Raw genomic sequence first — 19,210 nt, forward strand, 5'->3', positions numbered from 1 at the left:
GGATTTTATGTCGATCACTAGTGTAAGCCATCATTGCAGGGTTTGCATAATTTGTGAGGCCCACTGCAAAATGAAGATGCAGGGCTCCTTGTTTAAAAAGCATTAAGAATTTCTGTTTGTTTTTTTTTCTTTTTTGAGATGGAGTCTCACTTTGTTGCCCAGGCTGGAGTGCAGTGGTGCAATCTTGGCTCACTGCAACCTCCACCTCCCAGGTTCAAGCAATTCTTCTGCCTCAGCTTCCCAAGTAGCTGGGATTACAGGCGCCCACCACCGTGCCTGGCTAATTTTTGTATTTTTAGTAGAGATGGGGTTTTACCATGTTGTCCAGGCTGGTCTTGAACTCCTGAGCTCAGGTGATCCACCCATCTCGGCCTCCCAAAGTGCTGGGATTACAGGCGTGAGCCACCGTGCCTGGCCAAGAATTTCAAGACAGAGACAGCAGAGCATTAAACCAAGCATGGAGTCCCTCAGCTGGCCCTGGCCCCAGTGCCTACAGTACAGGCAACCAGCAGGTACCCAATAAATAGGTACTGCCACTGTGCTGAGGACCTGCTATATGCCAGACACTGCCTCTCAGCTTGGTGAAAAGCAAGACCACGGCATGACTCTTAGATCCTGAACACAGGCAATATGGCTCTTCCTCTCCTGCTCCTCACAGTAAGACTTTTAATTTACTTTCTAACACCCAGAATTGTGAGGCGGACGGTCCTTGGAGTAGGTAGAGGCATTTATGTTGCATCAGAGGTTTGTATATATGAGTTTTCAATTTAAAGCTAAAACTCAAGGAATGAAGTAGATGAATGCAGGGCCTGAGCTGGGTCTTCGGGGCTTTCTTTCTCCAGTGCCCCCTGAGATCTCAGAGGAAACACTGTGCTTGGTTGTTGCCCCAGACAATTAGCTACGAATTGGGCCCATGTCTTAGCATTCCCCTACAGTCCGTGTACAAGGACCACTGCAATCTCAAAGCCGCTGTGGAGAAGGATGGGCGGCCTTCTTCCAGCTTCCATCCGCTCTGAACCCCGAAGCAGACACATGTCACATGCACCTAGAACCCTGGGTCCCAGGAAAGCAGGGAGGGTCCCCTTGCTGTGCCTCACCTGAACGTTGCCCTGAGCCTCGTGCAGGCAGTGCAGAGCGAGCTCCAGGTTGGTGCCCCCTCCTGGCATCACGCTGGAGCACGCCACGTTGCAGAGCTCAGTCACTGTTTCCAAGAAGGACATGAGGAAGAGGAGGCACACAGGAGTCATCAGCTGCTAGGGAGGAACCCTTCCCGAGAGACAGCAGAGAGGGGCGCCTTCCCCTTCTCTCTCCTGCATCTCAGGGAGGGACAAGGAGGAAGAGGAGAACCCTGTCCCCAGCACCCGCTCTGGATGGCCTGACCAGCCACCATATGACAAAAGAGGTACGGGAGGGAGAATGCAGCAGGGAAGAAGCAACATTGGCCAAGGCCAGCTCCCTCCCACGCCCAGGGCACACTGCTTCTTGGATCCAGAGGTCAGGAGTTCGAGACCCAGGAGGAAAAACACCCTGGAAATGGAGGGGAAAGAAGGGCCCTTAGGAATTTAGCCGCAAAGCCTCAGCCACCTCTATCCTGTGTGTCTGGGTTGATCATCATATCTCCCCATGGCTTCCAGACCAGAGAAGCTACATGCTCGTCAATTCCAGCCAGGGATCTTTCCTGAAGTTCTGGGATCTCTGCCTGAAACCGGCTTCCTATATTGATATGTCTGAAACGAGGCCACACACACAGGTAAGGGAGACGTACAAACATGACTGAGATGGGAAGTGAAATGGAGACACTGTGTGCCCTGCTCTTGGGCTACAGCCTGCTCTGTGGAAACCCTCTGCTGTCTCAGGTGCATCAGGTACATGCTGTCCCCGACAGACGCACACAGGCATTTCAGAAACTTCTGCAGGGACACTTCTTCCCTTCCTCTGTTTTCCTTCATTGTCACATTTCTCTCTCAGGGTCAAGGCAGTGGAGGTACAAGCTGACACCCGGCATGTGTCTACGTCCACACCACAGCCATCCAGCCACATCCCTCAGGCACACTGGAGTCCCGCTCTGTGCCGTCACCAATTCTACCTGGAACCCCAAGGGTTCCAGGTATATATATATATATATAAACAATTTCTAGAAGGAATAATTTTGGGGGATCTTCCTACATATACTTGGAAAAATCAACCGCTTCATGCCTAGGGAGCCTATGTGAGTAAACCTGAACCCCCTGCCATGGGAAGAAGGAACGCTTGGGAAAAGTGACACTAGAACTCAAGGTGGGGTAAAAGCAGCTTCACTGGGAAGGACCCAACTTACGGCTCAATGCTGATCTTGGTGTCATCCTTCACCACACAGATGCCAAAAGACCCATCCACTTGATCTAGAAAACACAGAGTGAAAAGGCTCAAAAAGACAGATAGCAGGTAACCCACAGGGTCCTCTGCCTGCCTGTGTGGATGCAGCTGAAAGCAGGCTCTTGAAGATCTCGTGGGTTGGCCGGGCGCGGTGGCTCACGCCCGTAATCCCAGCACTTTGGGAGGCCGAGGTGGGTGGATCACGAGGTCAGGAGATTGAGACCATCCTGGCTAACACACAGTGAAACCCCGTCTCTACTAAAAATACAAAAAAATTAGCCAGGCGTGGTGGCGGGTGCCTGTAGTCCCAGCTACTTGGGAGGCTGAGACAGGAGAACGGTGTGAACCCAGGAGGCAGAGCTTGTGGTGAACCAAGATGGCACCACTGCACTCCAGCCTGGGCGACAGAGCGAGACTCCATCTCAAAAAAAAAAAAAAAAAAATCCCATGGGAGAGGGCAGCACTTCAGAAAAGGTAGAGGAAGGAACTCAGCAAACAAATTAACTCATGACAAGTATACGTATATATAAAAACAGCACACTAAAGTCTCTGGAAATTGTCCTAAGGTCATTCAGCACTTGGAGAAATATTATTTAAAAAAATCAACTAGACCGGGTGCAGTGGGTCATGCCTGTAATCCCAGCACTTTGGGACACTGAGGTGGGTGGATCACTTGAGGTCAGGAGTTCAAGACTAGCCTAGCTAACATGGCAAACCCCATCTCTACTAAGAATACAAAAACTAGCTGGGCGTGGTGGCAGGTGCCTGTAATCCCAGCTACTTGGGAGGCCGAGGCAGGAGAATCACTTGAAGCTGGGAGGCGGAGATTGCAGTGAGCCGAGATTGCACCACTGTGCTCCAGTCTGGGTAACAGAGTGAGATTCCATCTCAAAAAAATAAAAAATAATCAACTGAATATTGCTAAGAACAAGAGGCTGTTGCATCTGAGCTCTGACCTGATCCCTTACCCAGCCAGCTCCCAGCTCCAAGGGTTCTACTCCAGGTAGGTGCAGCCCAGACAGGGTCTGCCTCTCCTGTCGGATCCCATGCTTAAAGAATTAAAGGAAGGTATAATGACAAGTTTTCATCATAGACGGAATATCATTAAGAGATAGAAATTATTAAAAAGAGAGAACCAAATGGGAATTCTGGGGTTAGAAAGTAAAATATTGGCAAGTGAAGCTGTTGAGGAAAAAAAATAACCAAAATGAAGCTCAATAGGTTTGAGTCGACAGGAAGAAAATAATCTGTAAACTTGAAGACAGATCAAGAGAGACTATGGAATCTGAAGAACAAAGAGAAAAAGAATAAAGAGAAATAGAGCCTCAGAGAAATGTGGGATACCATTAAGTACAGCAACTACATGTAACAAGAGTACCAGATGGAAAGGAGAAAAAGACAGAAAGAAATATCTAAAGAAACAGGCCTGGCGTGGTAGCTCACAAATGTAATCCCAGCACTTTGGGAGGCTCAGGCGGGTGGATCACCTGATGTCAGGAGTTCAAGACCAGCCTGGCCAACATAAGAAAACCCCGTCTCGGCCGGGCGCGGTGGCTCAAGCCTGTAATCCCAGCACTTTGGGAGGCCGAGGCGGGTGGATCACGAGGTCAGGAGATCGAGACTATCCTGGCTAACATGGTGAAACCCCGTCTCTACTAAAAATACAAAAAACTAGCCGGGCGTGGTGGCGGGCGCCTGTAGTCTCAGCTACTTGGGAGGCTGAGGCGGCAGAATGGCGTGAACCCGGGAGGCGGAGCTTGCAGTGAGCCAAGATCACGCCACTGCACTCCAGCCTGGGAGACACAGCGAGACTCCATCTCAAAAAAAAAAAAAAAAAAGAAAACCCCGTCTCTACTAAAAATACAAAAATTAGCCTGGTGGTGGTGCACCCCTGTAATCCCAGCTACTCAGGAGGCTGAAGTGGGAGGCTAACTTGGGAGTTAGAGGCTGCAGTGAGCCAGGATCAGGCCACTGCACTCCAACCCGGGCGGCAGAGCAAGACTCTGTCTCAAAAAACAAACCCCTCCAAACCACCCCCCAAAAACAAACAAACAAAAAAACTTAAAAGCTACAGTAATCAAAAGTTGAAAGCTACAGTAATCAAGACAGTGTGATACTGGCATAAGGATAAGTATACAGATCAATGCAATAGAATTGAACACCCAGAAAAAAACCCACGTTTGTGGTCAATTGATTTCTAACACTGAATTGTGTTGAGTCAATTCAATGGGAAGTCTTCAAAAAATGCTGCTGGAAGAACTGGATATACACATGCAAAAAAATGAATTTGGACCTTTACCTCATGTAATATATATATATATACACGTTATCTTAAAATTGATTACAGACCTAAACCTAAGAGTCAAAATTACAAAACTCTTTTTTTTTTCCTGTTGCCCAGGCTGGAGTGCAGTGGTGCCACCTTTGCTCACTGCATAACATTAATCCACACAAAAACCTGTACGTAGGGCTGGGTGTGGTAGCTCAGGCCTATAATCCCAGTAGTTTGGAAAGTCAATGCAGGAGGATTGTTTCACCCCAGAGATTTTTTTTTTTTTTTTTTTTTTTTTTTGAGACGGGGTCTCGCTCTGTCGCCCAGGCTGGAGTGCAGTGGCCGGATCTTGGCTCACTGCAAGCTCTGCCTCCTGGGTTTACACCATTCTCCTGCCTCAGCCTCCCGAGTAGCTGGGACTACAGGCAACCGCCACCTCGCCCGGCTAGTTTTTTTGTATTTTTTTAGTAGAGATGGGGTTTCACCATGTTAGCCAGGATAGTCTCCATCTCCCGACCTCGTGATCTGCCCGTCTTGGCCTCCCAAAGTGCTGGGATTACAGGCTTGAGCCACCGAGCCCGGCCTTTTTTTTTTTTTTTTTGAGACCAAGTTTCACTCTTTTGCCCAGGCTGAAGTGAAATGGCACGGTCTCGGCTCACTGCATCCTCCACTGCCGAGACCAGCTCGGTCCGGGAGACCCTAACCCAGCGGCGCTAGAGGAATTAAAGACACACACAGAAATACAGAGGTGTGGAGAGGGAAATTAGGGGTCTCACAGCCTTCAGAGCTGAGAGCCCTGAACAGAGATTTACCCACATATTTATTGACAGCAAGCCAGTGATAAGCATTGTTCCTATGGATTATAGATTAACTAAAAGTATTCCTTACTGGAAACAAAGGGATGGGCCGAAAGAAAGGGATGGGTCTGGCTAGTTATCTGCTGCAGGTGCATGTCCTTAAGGCACAGCTCACTCATGCTATTGTTTGTGGTTTAAGAACGCCTTTAAGTGGTTTTCCGCCCTGGGTGGGCCAGGTGTTCCTTGCCCTCTTTCCGGTAAACCCACAACCTTCCAGCACGGGCGTCTGGCCATCATGAACATGTCACAGTGCTGCAGAGATTTTGTTTATAGCCAGTTTTGGGGTCAGTTTATGGCCAGATTTTTGGGGGCCTGTTCCCAACATTCTGCCCTGAGTTCAAGTGATTCTCCAGCCTCCGGAGTAGCCGGGATTATAGGCACCCGCCACCATGCTCAGCTAATTTTTATATTTTCAGTAGAGACGAGGTTTCACCATGTTGGCCAGCCTGGTCTCAAACTCCTGATCTTAGGTGATCCACCCGCCCCAGCCTCCCGAAGTGCTAGGATTACAGGCATGAGCCACCATGCCTGGCCCACCCCAGAGTTTGAGACCGGTCTGGGCAACATGGCAAGACCCCCCTCCCTACATAAAAACAATTACAAAAAATTAGCCGGGCACGAAGACACACGCCTGTAGGCCCAGCTACTCTGGAGGCTGAAGCAGAAGGATCAGTTGAGCCCAGGAGGTTGAAGCTGCAGTGAGCTGTGATCACACCACTGCACTCCAGCCTGGGTGATAGAGTGAGGCCCTGTCTCCCAAAAAAAACCCAAAAAATTTCTACACGAATGTTTATGGCAGCATTATTCATAATAGCCCGAAGTGGAAACAACCCAAATGTCCATCAACTGATGAATAAATAAAATGGGGCCCATCTGTACAAGGGAAAAATGTTCAGCCATAAAAAGGAATTGAGCACTGATATGCACTACAATATGAAGGGACTCTGAAAACACGCCAAGTGAAATAAACTAGACACAAAAGGCTGCATATTGTATGATTCTACTTACATGAAATGTCCCAAATAGGCAAATCCAAAGAGAGAAGGCAGATGAGTGGGTGCCTAGGCTGGGGGAAGAAGGGACTGTGGGGATACGGGCAGAGTCACTGCTAATGAGCTCCGGCTTCTTCTGAGGATGCGAAGCGTGCTCTAAAATTAGACTGTGTGATGGGTGCACGGCCTTGTGAATATCCTAAAAAACACTGCATACTCTAAATGGGTGATTTGCATGGCATGTGTAGTATAGCTCAATAAAGCTGTTAGGAAAATTACATAGGCCAGGCCAGGCCAGGCGCAGTGGCTCACACCTGTAATCCCAGCACTTTGGGAGGCTGAGGAGGGTAGATTACTGGAGGTCAGGAGTTCGAGACCAGCCTGGTAACATAGTGAAACCCCATCTCTACTAAAAATACAAAAATTACCCAGGCATGATGGCACATGCCTGTAGTCCCAGCTACTTGGGAGGCTGAGGCAGGAATTGCTTGAACCTGGGAGTTGGAGGTTGCAGTGAGCCAAGATTGCACCACTGCACTCTAGCCTGGGTGACAGAGTGATACTCTGTCTCAAAAAAAAAAAGGAAATGACACAGGCTAGACAGGGTGGCTCACACATTTAATGCCAGTACTTTGGGAGGTCAAGGCAACAAAATCACATGAGTCTGGGAACTCGAGACCAGCCTGGACAGCATAGCAAGACCCCATCTCTACGAAAGCTAAAACATTGGCCAGGTGTGGTGATGTGCATCTGTAGTCCCAACTATTTGGGAGTCTAAGGCTGGAGGATCGCTTGAGACCAGGAGATCGAGGCTGCAGTGAGCTGTGATCCAGCCACTGCACTCCAGCCTGGGTGACAGAGCAAGACCCTGCCTCAAAAAAGAAAATGATAATGACACAGAAGCGCAGGAGGAAGCATGGTAAGATAAATGGCCTCTATGTTTTCTTTCGGGCTGTAAAATTCTATGCACTAGAAGGCACTTAGCTTAGTTCTAGGGCACATCTGAATAGCAAAGGAACCCTCAGACTAGGTATACCCAGGCAGGAGACAATCACTGAACCCAATGCTACAAGGGAGAGTGGCCATGATCCGCAGGCAATCCACCCTGGGATCACAGAGTGAGTGCCCCAGCCTCACTCACTCACCGAGCATGGAGCTGATGAGCTGGTCAGGGCTGGCCTGAGTGGATGTGGAACAGAGGGTGTTGAAGTACACTCCAGAGCCCTCCCGGATGGGACTGAGCATTGGGGGCGGTGTGTAGGGGGAGCACTGGAATAAGCCCTTCAGGAGGCGGTCCACCAGGAACATGGGCGACCGCAGGCGACTCTGGTGGCATCCTGCAGGGCCGGGTTCCCCAGCCGTGGAGGGTGGAGGAGGGATGAACAGCCTCTTGGGTGGGGGCCGCTTCTTCCGCTTTCTCTGCTGGCTGCTCTCCTTGCTGTCTCGCTCCTCCCCATCTTTCTCTTGTTCCTGAAGAAGTTTAGAACCACAGGTGGTCACCTGAAGCCACCTACTGCACCACTCCATCTCCAGGATGGAAAGAAAGCAGGAAAAAGAGACTGGCCAGAGACAGGAAACTAGGACATGTACGCCCAGCGAAGGAGGCTGGCCACACCTGGGCCACACCTAAGGTACGGAGCCTGGTGATGATACGGCTGCAGCCTTCTCCTGCACCCACTGCCCCAGGAGAGCCCCTGACTCTGTGTGAGAATGGCCTCAATCATTAAGACAACTGGCCCTTAAAAAGAGACAGATCCCCAGAGATACAGTGTCACAGTGACAAGAAAGAAATGTAGCTCCACCCAAATGACAAGCACCCAAAAGACCCAGCCACTGACTCAGGGGACCTTCAGGTCCATGGACTCTGTCCTGGAGTCCAGCAGGAGCTTCTCCAGTAGGGAGTCCTCCAGTACAGGCTGCAGAGACAAGCCCTACGAGACTGATCACTCGTAACTCACCACGCTCTCTCTTGCCTCCACAAAATCTCCTCTCCGCTCTGCCAGCCCTGCTCCTCCTCATCCTCCAGGTCTCAGCTCCCATACCTCCTCCAGGAAGCCCTCCCTTACCTCCTCAGGCTGGGGAGGAGCCCCCTGGGAACTCCCTGGGCTCCCTCTGCTCCCAGCTCTGCCCACTCTGGGTTGTCACTGTCTGGAGACAGGCCTGTCTCCTCCACTGGACTGGGAGCCCCGGGAGGCAGGGCCCAGGCTACTGTGGTCACCTCTGTGTCCCCAGCACCACCCAGCACAGGGTCCGGCACAGAGGGGCTCAGTCAATGCTGAATGACTGAACTAACATGCAAACCAGTTTCTTCCGGATCATGATTTTTTTTTTTTTTTTGAGATAGAGTCTCACTCTGTTACCCAGGTTAGAGTGCAGTGGCGTGATCTCAGCTCACTGCAACCTCTGCTTCCCGGGTTCAAGTGATTCTCAGGCCTCAGCCTCCCGAGTAGCTGGGTTTACAGGAGCCTGCCACTATGCCCAGCTAATTTTTTTGTATTTTTAGTAGAGACGGGGTTTCACCATGTTGCCCAGGCTAGTCTCGAATTCCTGAGCTCAGGCAATCCACCCGCCTCAGCCTCCCAAAGTGCTGGGATTACAGGCATGAGCCACCACGCCCAGCCTGGAGTCAAAGATTTTCTGTGGTATCTGGTTTGGGTTTTTCCTACGGCTTCCCCCAGCATCTGGGGGCAGTGGCAGGAAGAAGGCAGACCGACAAGCACCCACCATGGCCATGCTCCCTACGTGTCGGGTCACTGGAACCACAGGGATCGAATGGGGGACCACCAAAGGGGCTGCAGCTGTGGAGTCCAAGGGCTTCTTGGCTCCTGGGGGACTATGCCTGTCCCCTTCTGGCCTCAGCACCTGTCTTAGCGGCTTGCAAAACTCTGTGCCAAACACCTAAACACAGAAGAGAAGAGATGGCTCTTTAAGAGATAAGGTAGGTGGGGAAAGAAAGAGCTGCTTCAGCAAAAAAAGCTGTCATAGAAAACAGCAGTGAGTCTGTGGCACGGACTGAGCTGCAGAGCTGCTGCAGCCCATAGCGACGGCCTGCCCCTGGAGAGCCATACAGCCCAACTCCAGCCCCCAACCCAGAATGACGTCCCCATCCTGAGATAAGTGACACCAGTCTCGTTTACTCCCCACAGGCCTGCCAGAAACCCAGTAACCACAAAGCCACTGGTCGTCCCCCTTCACCTGCGGTTCCTGCTTCCCTCGAGGTGACGGCCACTGGTCGCTGTGAAAACACATGTGGCTGCTCAGTCCTTTCTCCGTATAAAACATCTGGCTGCAGTTCTTGCAGATGAAAGTGCTCCTGGGCTCTGTCCAGTCTGTGGAACCGCCATTTTGCTGGTTACTGTAGGTAGACATGGCAGGAAAGAAGGGTGGGAGATTGAGACTCCATCCTTGATCACTGATTCTTTGGTTTTTTTATCTTTTTTGTCTATAACTCCAATCCACTGACTACTCTTTTTTTTTCTTTTTTTTTTGGAGACAGAGTCTCACTCTGTTGCCCAGGCTGGAGTGCAGTGGCACTATCTCGGCTCACTGTAACCTCTGCTTCTAGGGTTCAAGTGATTTTTGTGCCTCAGCCTCCCAAGTAGCTAAGATTACAGGTGTGTGCCACTATACATGGCTAATTTTTGTATTTCTAGTAGAGACAGAGTTTCACCATGTTGGCTAGGCTGGTCTCAAATTACTGACCTCAAATGATCCCCCTTCCTCGGCCTCCTGAAATGCTGGGATTACAGGCATGAGCCACCGTGCCCAGCCTGACTACTCTTGATAAACCCTAAAAAATGGAGGCTGTACCCTAATCCCATTAGGACTGAGAGCATCCTCCCCACTCACTTGTCCAGGGCCAGCACAGGAAGGCCAGAGGACTCCTGTCGGGGTACATGCAGGATTGGGGGCTTCTTAACTTACCCTCCGCCTGCCACGTTCTCTTCCTTCACTGGATTGGGGAGCCTGTAGATGTTTCCACCCTGAAGATGAAAATGCATCTGAACCAACACATCCAAAATGAAGAGGCAAGAAGAGCTCAAATTACAGACTTTCAGAAGAAAACATCGGAGTAAATCTTCATGACCTTGGATTAGACAGTAGTTTCTTAGATAAGACACCAAAGCAAAACAGACAAATTAGACTTCATCAAAATGTAAAACTTTTAGCCAGGCATGGTGGCTCATGCCTGTGATCCCAGGACTTTGGGAGGCTGAGGTGGGAGGATTGCTTCAGCCCAGGAGTTTAGGACCAGCCTGGGCAACATGGCGAAACCCCACCTTTACAAAAAATACAAAAATTGGCCTGGCATACTGGCGTGGGCCTGAGGTCCCAGCAACTCAGGAGGCTGAGGTGGGAAAATCACTTGAGCCCAGGAGTTCAAGGTTGCAGTGAGCCATGATCACACAACTACACTCCAGCCTGAGTGACAGAGTGAGACCCTGTCTCAAAAAAAATAAAATAAAAAATAAAAACTTTTGTCCTGCTGGGCACGGTGGCTCACACCTGTAATCCCAGCACTTTGGGAGGCCGAGACGGGCGGATCATGAGGTCAGGAGATCGAGACTATCCTGGCTAACACAGTGAAACCCTGTCTCTACTAAAAATACAAAAATTAGCCGGGCGTGGTGGCGGGCGCCTGTAGTCCCAGCTACTCGGGAGGCTGAGACAGGAGAATGGCGTGAACCCGGGAGGCAGAGCTTGCAGTGAGTGGAGATCGCGCCACTGCACTCCAGCTTGGGCGACAGAGCGAGACTCCGTCTCAAAAAGAAAAAAAAAAAACTTTTGTCCTGCAAATGGTATCATAAATAAGGTGAAAAGACACACCACAAATGAGAGAATATTTGCAAGTCATGTGTTAGATAAGGGTCTTGCATCCAGAATATATAGAGAACTCAAAAAATAGTAATTTGATTTTAAAAAATAAGCAAAGGACCTAAACAGACATTTCTTCTAGAAAGATACACAGATGGCCAATAAGCCCATAGAAAAGAGTGCAACATCAGCAGTCCCGGGGAAATACAAATCAAAACTACAATGAGATACTGCTTCACACCCACCAGCGTAGTTATAATTTGAACAAACCACAGACAATAACAAGTGTTGGTGAGGATGTGGAAAATGTGGAGCCCTCATACGCTGTGGGTGGGAAGAGGAAACAAGCAAAACAGCCTAGTAGTTCCTCAGACCTGAAACAGGGAGCTGCTGTACCACCTGGCAATTCTACTCCTAGAACATAAATCCCCATAAAAATTTGTACATGGATGAATATTCACAGCAGCACTATATTCAAAATAGCCAAAAAGTGGAAACAACCCAAATGTCCATCCACGGATGAACAGACAAATGAAATGTGGCCTTATCCATCCAACAGAGGATCACTCAGTCATGGAAAGGAACGCAGCTCTGCCATTTGCCACCCCACAGATGAGCCTGGAAAACGTCACGCTGAGTGAAGGAAGCCAGACACGAAAGCCACAGAGTGCACGATTCCACTCACATGCAATGTCCAGAACAGACACATCCACAGAGACAGAAAGGAGACTCGTGGCTGCCAGGCGCTGGGGGGAGTGTGAGATTGTGGGTGACAACTAAGAAATGTGGGGTTCCTTTTGGGGAGATGAAACTGTTCCGGGCCGGGCGCGGTGGCTCAAGCCTGTAATCCCAGCACTTTGGGAGGCCAAGGCGGGCGGATCACAAGGTCAGGAGATCGAGACCATCCTGGCTAACACGGTGAAACCCCGTCTCTACTAAAAAATACAAAAAACTAGCCAGGTGAGGTGGCGGGCGCCTGTAGTCCCAGCTACTCGGGAGGCTGAGGCAGGAGAATGGCGTGAACCCGGGAGGCGGAGGCTGCAGTGAGCTGAGATCCGGCCACTGCACTCCAGCCTGGGTGACAGAACAAGACTCCGTCTCAAAAAAAAAAAAAAAAAAGAAACTGTTCTGGCAGAGTGGGGATGGTTGCACAATCTTGTGAATATACTACAAATTACCCAATGCTACGCTTTAAAATGGTGTATTCAGGCCGGGCACCGTGACGCAAGCCTGTAATCCCAGCACTTTCGGAGGCCGAGGCAAGCAGATCACCTGAGGTCAGGAGTTCAAGACCAGCCTAGCCAACATAGTGACACCCCAGCTCTACTAAAAATACAAAAATTAGCTGGGCATGGTGGTATGTGCCTGTAATCCCAGCTACTTGGAAGGCCCAGGAAGGAGAATTGCTTGAACTTGGGAGGCAGAGGTTGCAGTGAGCCAAAACTGCACCACTATACTCCAGCCTGGGCAACAGAGTGAGACTCTGTCTCAAAAATAAATTTGGCCTGGCACAGTGGCTCACGCCTGTAATCTCAGCACTTTGGGAGGCCGAGGTGGGTGGATCACGAGGTCAGGAGTTCAAGGCCAGACTGGCCAAATGGTGAAACCTCATCTCTACTAAAAATAAAAAATTAGCCAGGCGTGGTGGCGCATGCCTGTAATCCCAGTTACTCGGAGGCTGAGGCAGATAACTGCTTGAACCCAGGAGGCAGAGGTTGTGGTGATCCGAGATAGCACCACTGCATTCCAGCCTGGGCAACAGAGTAAGACTCCATCATAAATAAATAAATAAAATAAATTTTAAAAATAAAATAAAGTGGTGGATTTGGCTGGGCATGGTGGTTCATGCCTGTAATCCCAACACTTTAGGAGGCTGAGACTATCGCTTGAGCCCAGGGGTTCAAGACCAGGCTGGGCAACATAGCAAGACCCCACCATCTCTAAAAAATATATAAAAAATAAAATGGTGCATTATATGGCACCTGAATAATAATGCTGTTAATAAAACAAAAATGAGGTAGCTGTGGTATGATGGGAAGCTACTCATCCTCCTGAGTAGCTAGGACCACAGGCGTGCGCCAGCACACCCAGCTAATTTTTTAAAATTTTGGTAGAGACGGGGTTTCGCCATGTTGCCCAGGTTGGACCTGGAGTCTGGAGACCTGGACTCCAAGCACAATATCTGGAGGAACCAGTGAATAATCGTCAATGTGCTGAAGTGTGGGGGCACGATACAGGTGCCCACTTGTGCTCATGGAAACCATGAGTCACAATCAGAAAACACAAGGCCATTTCAAGCAGGAATCTTTAAAGGAAAGAGGGCATCTACCTTCATATCCTCTGACGATTCTAAAAAGGTAAATCCAAAGGGAAACAAGATTAAAAAAAAAAAAAAGGCTTAGTGAGGTAACAGAGTTTTGAACAACTCTGGAATATCCTCATGTTGATCTTTTTTGTGTTTTTGAGACACGGTCTCGCTCTGTCACCCAGGCTAGAGTGCAGTGGCACAATCTCAGCTCACTGAAACCTCCACATTTCAGGTTCAAGCGATTCTCCCACCTTAGCCTCCCGAGTAGCTGGGACCACAGGTGTGCGCCACCACACCCAGCTAATTTTTTTTAAATTTTGGTAAGACAGGGTTTTGCCATGTTGCCTAGGCTGATCTCGAATTCCTGAGCTCAAGCAGTTTCCCCACTTCGGCCTCCCATCCCAAAGGGCTGGGATTACAGGCCTAAGCCACCTCACCTGGCCTCATTTTGGTCTTTTTTTTTTTCAGTGGGGAAAACCACAAACTTTGGGAACCTGAATTCCTTCCTTTGTAAAACTGCATCTAGGGATTCCCAGAAATGAAATAAAATGCCTGGACACTAACAAATGCAAAGGAAACTCACTCCACGCTGGTCAGGCCACGTGAGAGAGAGCTGGTACCTGGATTCTGCTGAATATTGTCAGCTTGGACTTGGAGGGATCTGCGGGGGGCCCGGCCGATGAGAAGGAGGCCATGGCTACCTGGCTCGGAGAAGCCGCACAGCACATATCCATCTTCACCTTTTCTTTCCGGAAGCCGGAGAATCGCGGGGCCCTGGGGTTGCCCAAGAGCCGGTAGCCTCCACCCCGGGAGCAGGGTGGGCCCTTTTCACCTTTCGTGGTCCCTGAAACGGTGCCATTCTCAGCTGGGGCCTGCTTCCCGGGCAGCGAGGCTCCCGGCAGCTCCTCCCCACCTAACTGGGTCTGCCGTTGGCCTGTGGAGGGGAAGATGTCCCCCAGGTCCAAGGTCCCTTTAGAGGATCGCAACTGCTTGGCCAGAGAAGAGATGTCTGGATTCCTGGAAGGGTCCAGAGACGGCGCTGCAAGGGGCGTTGGAACCGCGGCCACTTTCAGTCCCCCCTTTGCGTCTCGTCTCGTGTTGCCGGGGGAGGCCTCTCTGGCAACCCCGGGTGTGGTTTTTCTCCTGCGGGCTGGGGAGCCCTCTGCCTCGGGGTTTCCAGGGCCGGCATTGAGAGAGTCCACAGCAGGAGCCAGTGGCGGAAGCTGCTGCGGCCATGGCCCCTGCAGCGGCCTCAGGGCGGCCGGCTTGCCCTCAGGCGCGGGGAGCTGGGAGGAGGCTGCGGACACCTGGGCGTGGGAGAAGATCCGCTGGGACTTGGTGATCATCTGGAACACCTGCATCTGTTCGTGGCTCACAAGAGGCTCCTGCGACTTGAGGAAGAGCTGGCGGAAGAGCGGAGAGGCATCCGCAGGGAGCCCCCCAGACTTCTGGGCCTCCTGGAGGCCGGGCTCCCCAGGGTTCTGGCACAGGAAGGAGTCGCAGTCGAGCTTGCCCTTCCTGGGGGCGCAGGGGTCATCTTCTCCGCTGGCCGACCTGGGGTCGCTCAGGGCCTCCCCGGGGGCCCTGAGGAGCGCTGGAGGGAAGGGCAGCGCGTCCTCCAGGCCGCCCCCGGGGCCGGTCGGGGACTCCTCCGAGGGGGCGGCGCTGCTGGGTCCTGGGCCAGACTCGGAGCTCTCCCGCGACGGCACGGCCGGGGGCTTGTGGACAACAAACATGTTGTTTCCTTTGCTTTTGGGGCAGCCCGGCAGGTTCCGGAGCCACTGGAAGCTGTGGCTCGATGGCTGGGAACTGGCAGGGACCGTCTGGCCTCGGAAGAGAGGCAGGCAGGCGGGCACGGAGCCGCCCTCGGGCCAGCCCTCCGCGGTGGACCGGGCCTGGAGCAGCGCGGGATCTGGCTCAGGCTCTGGCGGGTCGGAGGCGCCATTCTCGGCGGCCCTGGAATGAGGGGCTGTGAACACGTCAGTGGCCGACTCTTTCTGTGAGAGACGAGGCTCCTCGGGAAGCTCGGTGTCCAGCGCTGCTGGGGCCGCGGGGGGACCGGCTGGGGTGCAGGAGGAGGACCCCGATGAGGCGGGGCAGGGACAGGCCGTGTTCCTCCCTTCGCTGTCTGAAGCCCCCGCTGGGGCCGGGCCAGGAGAAGGGGTCTTCTGGTGGACGATGCTGCTCACGATGCGGCGCAGGAGGTCCCGGTGGGGCAGGAGGGAGCCGGGGGACCTGGCCTCCGGGGGCACCAGAGACCGCAGGCTGCTAGAGGGAGGCTGGCCGGCCGACTCGTGGGCGTGGGGGGAGTCCCCGCAGGCCTCTTCCTCCGGGGGGGCTTCCTTCAGGATGCACAGGCCGTGCTGGACTTCGTAGTGCCGGCGCAGAGACCGGTAGTCGCAGTAGCTCTTGCTGCAGCCCTGCTCGATGCACACGAAGGGCTTTGTCTTCTGGTGGGTGAGCATGTGCCCGGTCCTGGAGCCACAGACACAAGCAGGGGCGTCACCGGGGCACCTGGGACCGGGCTTTCTGCTGTAGGACCCTGGCGGCCCCAAAGAGTCTGTGGTACAGTTGCACCACAATTCAGAAATTGTACTCAGCCCCCACGAGGAAAGACCACCCAGCAAACCCTGCTTTGGTCAACGCCATCTGGCAGGGGAGTTCCTCTCCCTCACCTTTAAGCAAACCCCTTACAGGAAAGTAAAAAAATCCAGCGGGGCACAGTGGCTCATGCCTGTAACTCCAGCACTTTGGGAGGCCGAGGTGGGTGGTGGATCACTACTTGAGGTCAGGAGTTTAAGACCAGCCTGGCCAACATGGTAAAACCCATCTCTACTAAAAATACAAAAAATTAGCTGGGTGTGGTGGCACATGCCTGTAATCCCAGCTACTGGGGAGGCTAAAGCAAGAGAATCACTTGTACTCAGGAGGTTGCAGTGAGCCGAGATCGCACCACTTGCACTCCAGCCTGGGCGGCAGAGTAAGACTCTGTCTCAATAAATAAATAAATAAAAATGTAAAAAAGAAAAATAAATCCACTGAGGCCAGATCAGACTTCTCCAGAGTGGGTTCCCAAGGAACACACAGATCTCCAGAGTTGCTCCTCAAGGACTTTGGCACAGCTGATAAATAAGTTTTGAAAAAACACCATTCACTCCTTGGAGGTTCACAATGCACAGTAGCAAATTTAATTAATTAATTTTTTGTTTTTGAGGCGGAGTCTTGCTCTGTCACCCAGGCTGGAGTGCAATGGCACGATCTTGGCTCACTGCAACTCTGTCCCCCAGGTTGCAGCAACTCTTGTGCCTCAGGCTCCAAGTAGCTGGGACTACAGGTGTGTGCCACCACGCCCAGCTAATTTTTGTATTTTTAGTAGAGACGGGGTTTTGCCTTGTTGGCCAAGCTGGTGTCGAACTCCTGACCTCAAGTGATCTGCCCGCCTCGGCCTCCCAAAGTGCTGAGATTATAGGCGTGAGCCACTGCGCCCAGCACACAGTAGCAAATTTAAAAGCCACACAGAGAGAGACCTGTTTAACTTTCAGTGTCTCTCAAACTTATTTGCCCAGAGTAGTTTTTGGTTTTGTTTTCAAAAAGCCCCTATTAGCATTCCTGAGAACCAGAATTCTGCAGAATAGACTGGAGGAGATGCTAACTTGGGTATGATCCTTCCTTTAACAAAGGAATCTGTGCCTTACCATAGGAGACCCCTAAGAAGATGCTACCTGGAACCCCGCACAGCAAAGAAGCCAATTTACAGAGGCCCAATCCATAGAAACATTATAGAGCCAACCAACCAAATGTGCCTATAGTTTCTGCAAACAGAAATGCATGTAAAATATGTATCGCATCACACCTACCTCTGCATTAACACATTATAAATATAAGCAGAGGAGTACATCACCCTCTGGGCCCCCAACAGCCCTGCTCTGGACAGTCCTAGTCGATGTGGACTAAATCATAAAGTCTTTCCCCAAAGGCTCACCCTCGGCCTCTGTCTGAGGGAAGCAACAGAGGGAATCAGGAGACTAAGTTCTACTCCCAGCTGTTACCAACTTGTGACATGAGCAAATCGGCTCCTTTTCCTGGGGTAGGTGTGGGTGAGAGGATAAGATGAAAGATGGATTAGTCAAAGCCCCTTGTGAAAGGGAGGAGCACGGTAAGAATGCAAGGTACTTTCATCTCCCACTCCTGGTTTGAAAAATGTCTTTCCTTCCCCCACAGGCAAGACAAGCTTATAATTTCCAAGACATTAAGCGGTGGCTCACACCTGTAATCCCAGCACTTTCGGGAAGCTGAGTCACGCAGATCACTTGAGGCCAGGAGTTCTAGACTCCTGGCCAATATGGAGAAACCCTGTCTCTACTAAAAATACAAAAATTAGCCAGGCATGGTAGTGCATGCCTGTAGTCCCAGCTACTCAAGAGGATGAGGCAGGAAAATCGCTTGAACCCAGAAGGCAGAGGCTGCAGTGAGCTGAGATCACACCACACCACTGCACTCCAGCCTGAGTGACAGAACAAGACTGTCCAAAAAAAAAAAGGAAATTTGCTCCTGACACTTTTTAAGTTAAAAGGAACAGAATGAATTTTTTAAAAAAGAAAAAAGCAAACAAACAAACAAAAAAACAACAAAAAAAAGAAAAACAAGGCTAGGGCCAGGCGCAGTGGCTCATGCTTGTAAACCCAGCATTTTGGGAGGCCGAGGTGGGTGGATCACAAGGTCAGGAGTTTCAGACCAGCCTGGCCAATATAGTGAAACCCCATCTCTACTAAAAATACAAAAATTAGCTGGGCAGGGTGGCGAGCACCTGTAGTCCCAGCTGCTCGGGAGGCTGAGGCAGGAGAATCGCTTGAACCCGGGAGGTAAAGGTTGCCGTGAACCGAGATGAAGCCACTGCACTCCAGCCTGTATGACAGAGCAAGACTCCGTCTCAAAAAAAAAAAAGGAAAAAAGGAAAGAAAAACAAGGGTTAATGCTCCATTGCCATGTTCTAGAAGCAGGTGTCTCATCTTTCATGTCCTGTGCTATATCAACACACAGAGAACGCTGATCCCCTTTCCTTAGACACCTACCAGAGAGTAAGGACATAGCTCTATAAAGTTAGCCCAACTCCTCCCATAACACAATTGACTCAGGAGCCAGTTGTTAGGTGTTTTTAACCCACAAGGGGCCCGTCTGCAAACAGAAGCAGTGGCTTCCCCACAGGTATTAATTTAGGGACTGGAACAGCACCCACTCTCTTCCCTGCACTCTGATGGTGTAAGAAAACCAGAGTGGGTGGGGTGTGGTGGCTCACACCTGTAATCCCAGCACTTTGGGAGGCTGAGGCAGGAGGATCACTTGAGGTCAGGAGTTCAAGACCAGTCTGGCCAACATGGTGAAACCCTGTCTCTACTAAAAATAATACAAAAATTAGCCGGGCATGGTGGCAGGAGCCTGTAATCCCAGCTACTCAGGAGGCTGAGGCAGAAGAATCACTTGAACCCAGGAGGCGGAGGTTGCAGTGAGCTGAGATCATGCCACTACACTCCAGCCTGGATGACAGACAAAAAAAAAAAAAAAAAAAAAAAAAAAGGAGAATGGAGTGGCTGTGGCTGAGCAGAGGTTATAC

At 51.1% G+C, this 19,210-nt stretch overlaps 1 protein-coding gene across 11 annotated transcripts in view; it reads right to left on the reverse strand.

Annotated features, from left to right (window-relative positions):
• The window catches only part of LOC105478611 (zinc finger protein 541), a 53,783-nt gene that overhangs the window by 9,840 nt on the left and 24,733 nt on the right, over positions 1-19,210 (reverse strand). For 8 of the 11 annotated variants that reach the window (XM_071087293.1, XM_071087292.1, XM_071087291.1 and 5 more), the window contains 8 exons: positions 14,220-16,074; positions 10,401-10,459; positions 9,672-9,831; positions 9,201-9,374; positions 7,622-7,946; positions 2,318-2,381; positions 1,585-1,727; positions 1,098-1,201 (listed from right to left, as the gene is read on the reverse strand). In XM_071087293.1, coding sequence (XP_070943394.1) covers positions 1,098-1,201; positions 1,585-1,727; positions 2,318-2,381; positions 7,622-7,946; positions 9,201-9,374; positions 9,672-9,831; positions 10,401-10,459; positions 14,220-16,074 — 2,884 coding nt within the window. The other 3 variants (XM_071087294.1, XM_071087296.1, XM_071087299.1) reach the window with 3 other exon arrangements.

This window comes from Macaca nemestrina, chromosome 20 (assembly GCF_043159975.1).
Source record: "Macaca nemestrina isolate mMacNem1 chromosome 20, mMacNem.hap1, whole genome shotgun sequence".
Lineage (NCBI taxonomy): Eukaryota > Metazoa > Chordata > Mammalia > Primates > Cercopithecidae > Macaca > Macaca nemestrina.